An 11838-nucleotide genomic window follows, 5' to 3' on the forward strand; every position below is an offset into this window, starting at 1 on the left:
GATATATGGTAAAAGCAAATACACTATTCTGCAGTTTACAATCTTGCTTACCATATATTACTGACTGCTGTTGTTTCACCTGTTTTTAATCTGTACTACTGGGTAAGTTTCTCTGAAATCATTTTATCTGATGGAATAGTATATAAACATCACAAATTAAGAAATATTTTGTAAACAAGTATTCTTCTCCCAGTACTCTGTGATTTGTCATAAATAGTTTAAAATGAATAACCAGAACCCGGGATGTAGTTTATCGAATCCTGGTTGTCCTGTCTAAACTAATTTCCACAAGCAAACTAGGGATTGTTAGCTGGATACAAACCACAATTAGGCGTAATGGTTTGTTGTTGACTTATGAATTCCTGGCTTGCTTAAAATCATGGCTAGTTAGTACATCTGAACTTCAACTTGTCCTTTTTTTCTGGCTAGAACTGCAGGGAAACAAAAGCAGGCAAAATGGGGAGAATGAAACAAACATGAAACAAGTAGAAATGGTTTGGTCACATGCAGGACAATAAATGTCAAGGTATGGTTAATATACACCATTAAAGATGTGCTAATCTGTGCCTGGAAGAGGTAAAAAGAAAAATAATAAAATGCAGAGTCCATTTTCTATATGAATGAGGAATCATAGAATTCCAAACTATGTTGGTTGTCGAACCACAAAGTAAGCAATTCTGCTCCATCAATTACTGGGTTATTTACTGGGGCTGTGTATACCTTCCCAACAGTGGCTTTAACACAGGCCTGCAGCAGCTTTTCTTCCCCAGCCTACAGAAGAAAAAGGATTGGGAAGTCTGTATTCTGACACAGTTAAAGGCATGGGGCATCATTAATTCACAGTAAAGCATACATGGGAGAGCCAGCATGGCATAGTGGTTTGAGTGTTGGACTATGGAGTTTATCAGACAAGGGAAATTGTAAGTATAATCCAATGGCAATCCGAACGCAATCATGGGGTTTAACGTTATTGCGTGATAGACTACCACACGCAAATTCGGGCAATGGCAAACTATTTTCGAACAATGGGAAGTCAGTTCAAACACAATTTGAATTCACATAAATTCGCTGAACTAGCGAATTCACGTAAATGCCCCACTTTCTTTTCATTCAAAATTAAGAGAAATTCCTCCCGTGTGATAAACTCCCATGATGAAACCCACTGGATGCCCTTGGGCAAATCATATGCTCTCAGCCTCAGGGGAAGGCAATGACAAACCTCCTCTGAACACATCTTGCCAAGAAAACTTCACAATAGATTCATCTATTAAGTTGGTAATGACTTGAAGACACATAGCACACAAACAAAACATACAAGGCCAGGCAGGGTTCAGAGACCTGGAGGGACAGATTCTGGCAGCTCCTTTGTATCATTCAAACTGAATCCTATCAATCCTGGGGCCCTTTCACACCACACGATTATAACATTTTTATTCCACTTTAACTGTCATGTTCTATGTAATCCTGGGGGTTTGTAGTTTGTTGAGGGAGCAGAGCTCTCTGGAAGATAATTCCGAATATCTCACTAAACTACAGATCCAGGAATCCATGGAGCCACAGCAGTTGTCAAAGTACTATAGCAGGTATCAAAAGTGAATTTGGGGAAAAGTCCCAGTATAGATTGTAATAAAGTTTTCTAAATCAGTATCTTTTGTGATGCAAGGACCTCCCTCACTTTGTTTAATCAGAGGGGGTGAATTTATATCTGCAGTACTTTTAATATTCCCTCCTCTCTTCTCCACCCATTCCTGGTCCATGTCCAATAAACTGGATGAGTGTGTACTTTATTTTCTAAACTGGAGACAGACACAAAGCCAGCTGAAATCCCAGGATCAAGGTAATAGATATCTTTCTTTGGAAGTTGTCTTCCATTCCCCATATTCTGCAAAATAGAGTCCCTTGTTGGCTGAGGGATTCTGGGAGTTGTAGTCCAAAAAGTAACTTCTGGGAAGGACTAAGCCCTTAGCAACCAACTTTGGCTTCTGTTTCCCCCTGTTCAGGATTTCAAAGCTGCCTTCACTGTCTGGGGAATAAACTCAGGAGGACTTGCTTCTAAGTAGTTATATCTTGCATTATTAGACTGACTCATACTTACTCTGAAAGGCAATACAATAGTATCAAGTGAATGCATATATGATGTTTCTAGTTATTTCCAAAAGTTACTTCTGAGGGCAATTTAAGAGGCATTTTAATTGGTAGATTTCAAGTTTTATGGAATTTCTCTTATGGATGCTAAGATGGATTTTTCGTTTGATAAAGCAGCTGAAAGTAACTGAATAATAATTAGTAGTACAAAGGATAATGTAATGGGTTCATTCCCCCCCCCCTCACTGCTGCAACAAGGAATAGATTCTTTTTTGAACAACAGAATGAATTACCTTTGAAAGATAATATCCCAAGCTCTAACTTTGCTCACAGACCAGCTGTCCATCTAGACTCCTTTCTCTGCCAGTGTGCAAAGCCAGAAGGACAGATGGAGCGCCTTCCACTAAAGTCCGTTAAAGGGGTTCCTATGCTAAAGTATTTTGCTGACATCATGGAGGAGGTGGATAAATTTCAAGCACATCCAGATGACTTGCTGATCTCCACGTACCCCAAATCTGGTGAGTGATGTCTCAGGTGGAATTCACATTGATAAAGCAAAAGAGATTTGCTGAGAAGGAAGGTGCTTAACCTATTTCTTACAGGACATTTTCCTTCTCTCCCTCCCTCCCGAACTGCTCTGCTTTCCTCTCTGCTTCATGGGGTCTCAGATACATGAACTCCATGGACAGAGGAACAACTACTTGAATCATGTTGTCCAACTGCCCCGATCTGACAGGGACAGACCCAATTAATCCAGTACTGTTAGTTTGTTTAAAACCAACACAACTCATGGACTTTTGGACTCTCCATAGAGGTTTATTGTCCTCACCATCTATTGGTTTTTGTGCCCATCCATGCAGCTAAATTCACAGCCAGACTTCCATGTAAATGAAATCTTTGGTGTTATTTATATGTATTAGCTGCAATTCCCATTTATAGATAACAAGAGAAAGCAAGTCCAAATAAGAATAATAATATAGGATACTGCTGAGTACCAGAGTGAGTACTGGTCTGCGATAATACAGGCCAAGAGGCGTAGGGAAACTATGGTTCTCCCCATGTTGCTAGACTCCAGTTCCCATCAACCACAGCCCAGTGTCCAATGAACAGGGGTGATCAGAAGCATCATCCAACAATATCTGGAGAGGCTGATAGGATCTCCAGTCTTGATATCGACAGATAGTTCAGGGCTAGTAACTGCTCTTTCAAGAGAAATATACACTCCTGACCGCCCCCTTCTCTCACTAAAAAGAGTCTGGAGGGACATTCTGAACTGAAGTCATTATGCGAACTTGCCTTTTTAGTATCTTGGAAAGCAAAGAAAGGAAATGGGAGTGGGGGAGACCATATAAAGGAATAATGAACTCATCTCCAGGGATAACCATGTTGGCCATACAACCAAGTACAGTAACATCCAAAATGTGCAAAACAGTGATACCTTTTTTAGGTCAACCAAAATGCACAATATGCATGCTGCAAGCTTTCGAAGCCCCACTGGCTTCTTCATCAGGCAAAATTGTTAAAAATCATATAAGCCTACATTTTGTCATGTCATTGTTGATGCTGTGCTCAGTTAAGATGTGATGGTATGTTATGAAGAATACACTCAGTTTTCCCTGCCTGCGATGGCATCTGGTCACATCCATGGAAATGGGATGGTGAATCCACTATGGGTTTTAGTATGAACTTTAACAGATCTAGCTAAGATGTTGTAATTCACATCCCACTGGTCACCAGCTGATACTGCCTGCTTATTATTTACACCAACCTTATCAAATACTCTAAAAGCAGCAGATCCCATTTGATCTTGGAAGCTAAGAATGGTCACCCCTGGTTAGTACTTGGATAGGAGACCACCAATTAATACTTGATAGGCTATATTTCAGAGGAAGGAACTGGCAAAACCACCTGTATATTCTTTGCCTCAGAAAACCCTATGAAACTAATGAGATCATGGGATCACCATAAGTCAACAGGCAACTTTAAAGCTCAATAAGCCACACATACCCTATTATGCCCTTTCAGGAACTACATGGATCTGCGAGGTTGTAGACATGATCTATAAAGAAGGCAACGTGGAGGCTTGCAGAGAGAAACCCATCTACTTGCGAGTCCCTTTCTTGGAGCGCTCTTTTCCTGGATCAGATGCAGGTAGAACACCCCATGTATTTTCCAATCCAGAGAGCAAGGTGTGTGTATGTGTGAATACCAGTTGTGTAGCATGAGGGAATCCCTCTTGTGTGACATGATAGAACTTCCTGGAGTCACACTCTCATCTCATCAGGCACTTTCCCTATTGGCTGAGGATGAAGGCAGTTGTAGTCCAATGTAAACAGAGGGTCCTGGTTTTAGGAAGGCAAACTGCAGGAGTGGTCTGGAGATTAAAGATGGGGAGAGGATGGGAAAAGGCCTTTCACTGTCTCTTTCCCCCCATTTAGGCTTTAAGCTGCTACAAAAAACACCCCGCCCATGTGTAATTAAAACCCATCTTCCTGTCCAACTGCTCCCCAAATCGTTCTGGGAAAAGAATTGCAAGGTGAGAGGGCATGGTGCCTAAACATTGCATGAGACAGATAAGTAGCCGGATAGTTTTCTTTTGTTTTCAAAAAGTAAGTTTTTAGTCCTTATGAAGGTAGCTATAGAAGTGTAGCTGCAGAATATGAAATATGGGTGGGGAGATCTGAGGAGGATTTTTAGTGGTCATTAGGAAGGCTTTCAATGTGATTTCCATCACTCTTTGTCCTCCTGCATGACTAGAAGTAGATTAAAATGTGGCGACCATCTTAGGAGTTTGCACACTATTTTCCTGACAACAGATGATCTACCTGGCCAGAAATGCCAAAGATGTGGCTGTCTCCTATTACTTCTTCTATCAAATGGCAAAAGTTCATCCTGAACCTGGAACCTGGAATGAATTTTTGGAAAAATTTATGGCTGGAGACGGTAAGGATTGTGCAGTGAGAAATGAATCCTAGCAGGGCATTGACCTAGGTCAGCTTTTCCAACTTACTTTTCAAGGGTACCAAGGTGGTGTGGAACTGGCAAGAGAGACTGTTGCCAGTACCATTGATATGATGTTTTGAGCATGGTTGGACTCCTATGATTTAGGGCCATTGCCTTATTTATTTCCTAGATTTCAAGATTTGAAGAAGAGAGAGAGAGAGATTTAAGTCACCCCCTGATGAAGCTTCTTAACATGTTGATGTTCTTCTATCTTGTGGTGGAAACTTCTAGGATTGAAAATTGTATGGTCCCTTAGGGTCTTCAAGGAACCCCAAAGTTCCCAATCATAAAATCATACAATTGGAAGAGAGCTCAAGGGCTTTCCAGTCAAACCTCCTGCCATGCAACCTCTGTTTAAAAACTTCCAAAGAAGAATACTCCTAATGTTCAGGTTGCTCTTCAAGTTTTATAGGACTCACCTCCCACCCTTCAATGTTTTTTTAGCCCAACCACCCGTTTTTTGTTTGTTTGTTTGTTTGTTTTGTTTTGTTTTGTTTTTTTTTTTTTTTGCAAAACACCCCTTCAAAACAGCACAGCATTTTTAAAATGCAGTTGGGTGGGTTCTTTGAAACAAGTAAGAACCACCCCCAAATGGATCCATAGGTCAGCAGGAGTGATATGATGGCATTTCCAGTTACCCCAAATGGTGGCTGCAACTGTGTGCTGAGGATCTGGAGTTTCAAGGGACTAATCCCTCATTCCTGATGGCCATGCTCCAGCCAGTTTATGCTCAATGCAATATATTCACCAACACTGTGGTCTTTCATACCACTACAGATGTGCGAGAGAGATAGAGTAATTAGATATTTATGATGATAAGGTGAAATAATCCCAGGCTACTGCTGCAACTGCCTGTATCTTTCCATGCTCTCCATTAGAGTTCCCACCACCACTTCTCACTGCCCCACATACTGAAGACTGAGGCTAGCTGATAGGGACTGATGGGAGGCTGAGTCCAATAACACTTGAAGAGCCACCCATTTTCCATCCCAAAGCAGTATTGTATACAAGACAAACATGTTCCATAGCTTGGTTTTCATCCCACTGCCCCAATCTATTTCTCTCCTCAGTTGCATTTGGATCCTGGTATGACCATGTCAAAGACTGGTGGGACAAGAGAGAAGAACAAAGGATGCTCTACCTCTTCTATGAAGATATGAAAGAGGCAAGGTTTTCCTTTGCTCAAAAATGTTTGCCCTCTGCCCCTCATTGGCTTACACGCCCCTCAGTACCAGTTCTGCAACATCAACTATACGTCTTGTTTTGTAATTACAGTTTCCAGCTCATGATCTCCCCAGGCCCTGAGCCTTGCCTTTTCTGAGCCCGTCCAACTCTGATTCTAAGGACCTTATCACACAGGAGACAAAGGGCCCAAATCCCATAGATAAATGGGGTTGAGATCCCAGGAATATCCTGCAAAAGTGGAATTGTTTTCAGATACATTGGGGTAAATGAGCATTAACGCAACATTAACCCGTGCAGAAAGTGGGCAAAATAGCGTTGCTTTTTACTTTTGGGATTTTCTTGAAAGTAAAAAGTGTCACGATTTTGCAACTTTCTCCACTGGTTAATGTTGCATTAATGCTCAATTAACCTGATGTCGCCTGAAAACAATCCCGCTTTTGTAGGATATTCCCTGATTTAAACCCCATTTATCCATGGGATTTGGGCACTTTCCTCCCGTGTGAGAAGGCGAATCTGACACATATAGAGAAACTGCTCTCTAACTTTTGAAGGCTCTACTTTAATTACACAGAGGCAGGTATTCAACACATCAAATTCATCATCATCATCATGCCTCTGAATGAGGTTCTGTGTAGACATCAAATAGTTATGAATTTGCCTGTAGTTGTTGTGTTCCTTCAAGTTATTTCAGATACATGACGATCCTATCACCCTCTTCCTAAAGTGAACTTACCATGGTATTTGCTGGGGTTGGGTGAGTTTGACTTGCTCAAAGTCACCCAGTGGGTTTCCAAGGCCGAACAGGGAATTGAACCCTGGTCTCTAGAGTCCAATATTCAAACAACTACACCATACTGGCTCTCATTTGCATATAGAGTATAGTAAAGAAATATAAAGATTCAGGACTTGAGCATGAGTTGCCAAATAAGAAAGTTTTACTGTTGCAGGAGATGGACCACTATTTAATCTATTTGTGTAATATTAGTCTGTCCATTGTATCCATCTCTCCACTACCCCTTCCATAACTCATAACGCTTGGTTTTAGTCTCCAGTTGTTGCTTCTCCTCTAGGATCCACAGCAGGAGATCCAGAAAGTAATGGAATTCTTAGAGAGGCCCATTGATGAACAGCTGGTGGAAAAAATTACACACTACACCTCCTTTAAAGAGATGCGTCAGAACCACATGACGAATTACACATGCCTTCCCTCAACATTTATGGATCATTCCATCTCTCCATTCATGAGGAAGGGTGAGCTGATTCAATACCTGAAAGTAGACCTGTATTACTCCGATGAAGAGCTGAGGCTGTTATTATTAATGTCTTATATTAGGGCCCTGAAAACATAAGGATTGTTTGAAGGATAAGGTGGAAGATATAGCTAATTGTCAATATACTACCACTACTATCAAAACTGCTATTAGAACAATCTCCAACAAATGGTTGTAGGATGAAGTGCCAGCTCCTGTTCTAGCCAGGCAATAAGGCCATCTTTAAGAAAACTCAGTTCCATCCCCAACTGAGACACATTGTCCTCTCCTCCCTCCTCAACCTTCTGTGCACAGACTTCACCAGCATTGGGCAGCAGGGTTGCCTATTTCTGTGTACTTTCTTTTATTTTTAAAATATTTCTACAAATTTAGGACTAACACCATTTGGCTGATCTCTGTGTGAAGCAGGGCCAGTCCTGTCATTAGGCAAAGTGGGGTGGTCATCTCAGGACAGAGCTTTGAAAATGTCCTTTTTGTTTATTGCCAGGATAAGTCCTCTTTAATCGTGACCTTGTGTGAAAATCTTCACCATGACTGCGCAATTTTCATGGGTGAATGTCCATTTAACCCCCTGCTTTTCCCCATGTGATAAACTCCATAGAGCTGGAAGAGACCACAAGGGCCATCCAGTCCAATCCCCTGCCATGCAGGAATATACAGTCAAAGCAACCCCGACAGATAGCCATCCAGCCTCTGTTTAAAAACCTCCAAAGGAGGAGACTCTGCCACACTCCGAGGGAGTGTGTTCCGCTGTTAAAAAGCTCATACTATCAGGAAATTCTTCCTAATGTTAATGTGGAATTTCTTTTCCTGTAGTTTGCCTTGACTACCAATTCTTCCCCTCAACCCAGGAGTCGCTGGTGACTGGAAGAACCATTTCACAGTGGCCCAAAATGAATTCTTTGATGCTGATTATAAGAGACAAATGGTAGGATCAACCCTGCAGTTCTGGATGGAGATGTAATTCCTTTTGTCTTGCTGCTTAGGTATGACCTCCTTTTAACAATTGTGTTTCTTTTTGTTTTAAATAATGGCATAGATACTATTAGCTTCCTTTTAAAAATGTATTATCTTTTATTGAAAAGCTGTGGGTTTCTGTTTGATGAATACAGCATAGGATAAGATACTGGAGAGAAGAGGAAGATGGCTCTGGGGGCTCACAATCCCTAACTGTCAGGGAGTGTGTGTGTGTTCATAGTGTGTGTGTGTGTGTGTGTGTGTGTGTTCAAGGATCAACTGTTGACAAGATATTTCACATTCTCCTCCATTCATCTCACCAAAGTTCCCATACTCTCTTAAATGAATCCTGTGTGCGAAATACCCCATTCACATCTCCTGAATCACACCTCTTAGTATCTATGGTTGAATTTAGAGCACCAGTCCAAATCACAAGACCTATGGAAACCTGCCTTTATTAAAGCTATTTTTATGTTTTAACTTTTCCACAGGAAGGAACAAAGAATGCAGAGGAAGATTATTAGATTTCATCCACTGAGGATTAAAAAAAAACTGGTCTGAACATGCAACAGACTCATTTTTGCTGCTAGTTGTTTGTTACAAATTTGTAAAACTTTTGTTGCATCCAATAAAGTATTTAATTTTCGATTATAAGCTACTATGCTTGTACAATAAACTTTAAATGAAATAGAGAAATGAAGTACAATTGTATTGCAAAAACAAAGCAGCATGTATACTCTGACCTTCCATTTCAAATGACTTTCAAATTTCCAGATTAGTTCACAATTAATACCAAAGAATCGTGCTGCAAAAAGAGAACAGCAGAATTAAAAGAGGCAGGAGACTGCAGTCAAGAAATCAGAACAAGACTAGGGGCTCATTCACATTACAAAAAAAATCGGTTTTGAAACCGATTCAATCACGTGAAGTTCCTACTCACCCCAAATCTCACACAAGCGAATCCGGGGCTTGCACACCCGTTCCGTGTTAAATGGCCCCTAGCGCGGGTCTTTTGAAATCGGCGCAAATGCCGTTTCTTTTTAAAAACCCCGGTTCCTGGGAATGAGAACTTGGCCTCGATCACGATCGAGGCAAATTGAGGGAGGGATTTAGGTCAGAGGGTGGGCAAAGGGCAAGGCATTTCCTCCCCTCATCGGAGGGGAGGGGGAGGAGGAAAGAGCCCTGGGCAGAAGGGAGCAAGGGAAGGCATTCTTTAGGAGCCTCTTTTCCCTGCATCCCCTGCCCAAAGCCCTCTGTCACTAGGCATTCCTTCCCTTGCAGGAGGATGAACGGAGCTCATGTCAGGCAAACCCCCCCCCTTTTCAAATGCAAACAATTTCTATTCCAGAATGTATGTTTAATTTTTAACCATTTTTTTTGAGCGCACATGCGCACATGCGCATGGTTTATATTCCAGAGGCAGATGGAGCCAGGCTTGCACTTGCTTTCTGCAGAGGGAGAAGCTACAAATGTTGCAAACAATCAATGTTACATTTTTACCAATTTTTTTTGAGCAAATATGCGAATGATTTGTCTTCTTGAGCAGATACAGCAAGGGAAGCAAAGGGAAAGCTAATCTAATGTTGCTTTTAAAAGCATTAAAAAAATGCATGGCAATCCCATCCTCTGCCTGGGACAGGGGCAGATCTGACCCAAAAGCCCACAGGTTTATAAAAAACGAGAGAGAGAGAGAGAGAGAGAGAGAGAGAGAGGCATCTCTCTCCCTGCTTCAGCCGCTGAAACCCCTGTGCCTGGCTCTTTAAAAAGGGAGGACACTTCCCCCGATGCCCTGCAAACGTCACCATGACGATAGCTTGATTGGCAGCGGCCAATCTACAGAATGCATTCGATTTCTGTCAAAATGCATTCGATTTCAATTTGTAGTGGGCACTTGCTAACGGAGCGATTCGGGGGGGGGGGCATCCGGATCATCCCAGTTCCCTCCATGTCTTTTACCCCAGTATGAATGGGGCCCTAGGAATGGGAATGGCAACTATGAAAGAAAAGATCCTAAAGAGTAAAGATATATCACTGAGCTCTAAAATTAGAATTGTCCAAGCCACTGTATCCCTTCCTATCACCACACACAGATGTGAGAGCTGGACAGTGAAGAAAGCAGATAAGAAGAAAAGCAATTCATTTGAGATGTGGTGCTGGAGAAGAGGACAGCCAAAAAACAAACAAACAAAGAAGTCCTTGTACAGATCAAGCCTGAAATCTTCTTGGAAGCCAGGATAATCAAATTGAGGCTGTGGTACTTTGGCCACATCATGAGAAAGCATGACTCACTAGAAAATACAATAATACAAGGAAAAGTTGAGAGAAGCAGAAAGAGCGGAAGACTGCACACTAGACTGATCGACTCAATTAGGGAGGTCAGAGGTATGATATATAGGACATAAGCACAGACTCTGGAAATGTCTCATCCACAAGATCACTATGAGTCAGGGGCAACTTAAAGGCAGTTAACAACAACAAAAGCTTGTAGTCAAGAGTTACCTACAGGGTCCAAATAACAGCTATGGTGGCACAATATGGACTAGAAACACATTCCAGATCGGAGCATTACAACTGGTTTTCATGCAAAATTTTCAAGAAACCAGTTTCTTGTTAAGTGTGAATTACAGAATATGTATATTGGTCCTCAGAATTGTGGCAGAAAGCCTGTAATAGATTACAGGAACAATTTAACTGGGCTAGCTTCTACTATATATTATTTTGCAACCTGAACTTCCAATTCAGCTTTGGCTGCCTGCAGACCACATCTGAGCAAAACAAGTCACAAGTGGATTAAGACTGTCCCACAGCTATTCTGTTCCTTTCCTCTTACACAACTCCTGGCTGTGGTGCTATTATTTGCATTTGTTGCATAATATTTATTTTCACAGGGTTTCTCCCAGACTTGGCAGGCTACTACCAATTAACTACAAGCTCTTAGGAGCCTGTATGAAGGAAGAATGCAAACATGTTGAGAGTTTTTCCTCTGAAATTTGCAGCTGAAATTTGTTTTGTATTGGTGTGAAGAGGCGTCTGGGGGGAAGGGGGGCTATCCATTACTATAGTGAGAAAAGAGGCAGTATCTGTGCTTAGAAACAGGAGGTAAATAGGGCTACTGATGGGTCCAAATTCAGCGTAAGCCTGTGTGAAGCAACAGCAGCACTGGAAATGGAGACGCACCCAACCTTGGGTGATAGCCTATGCAAGTTGTCACATCTGAGTCCAGTCTTGACAAATTGCCTTCCAGTCATTTAGTATGGCTTGAGATATGATCTGACCAACACCACAGCAAGCCAAAGTAGGCAGAGCAAAGAAATACTGTAGCCTCAACTGGCAGATT

At 41.7% G+C, this 11838-nt stretch overlaps 1 protein-coding gene across 4 annotated transcripts; it reads left to right on the top strand.

Moving 5' to 3' along the window:
- Window positions 1–1263: 1263 nt before the first annotated feature.
- LOC121933188 (sulfotransferase 1A1-like) lies at window positions 1264–9159 on the top strand. Of its 4 annotated transcripts, none has more exons than XR_006104473.1 (9): window positions 1264–1837; window positions 2419–2603; window positions 4111–4236; window positions 4524–4621; window positions 4902–5028; window positions 6147–6253; window positions 7344–7524; window positions 8361–8530; window positions 8993–9159. XR_006104473.1 is itself a non-coding variant. In XM_042472565.1 (9 exons), the coding sequence occupies exons 2-8, from the start codon at window positions 2474–2476 to the stop codon at window positions 8506–8508; spliced, it is 882 nt and encodes a 293-aa protein (XP_042328499.1). In that variant the 5' UTR covers window positions 1612–1837; window positions 2419–2473; the 3' UTR covers window positions 8509–8530; window positions 8993–9159. The 4 variants fall into 4 exon arrangements, 2 of the variants coding, with proteins under 2 accessions (XP_042328499.1, XP_042328501.1); XR_006104474.1 differs by having other exon boundaries at window positions 1593–1837; window positions 6159–6253; XM_042472565.1 differs by having other exon boundaries at window positions 1612–1837; window positions 8396–8530.
- The last annotated feature ends 2679 nt before the right edge of the window (window positions 9160–11838 follow it).

Source organism: Sceloporus undulatus, chromosome 6 (assembly GCF_019175285.1).
Source record: "Sceloporus undulatus isolate JIND9_A2432 ecotype Alabama chromosome 6, SceUnd_v1.1, whole genome shotgun sequence".
In the NCBI taxonomy this organism is placed as follows: Eukaryota; Metazoa; Chordata; class Lepidosauria; order Squamata; family Phrynosomatidae; genus Sceloporus; species Sceloporus undulatus.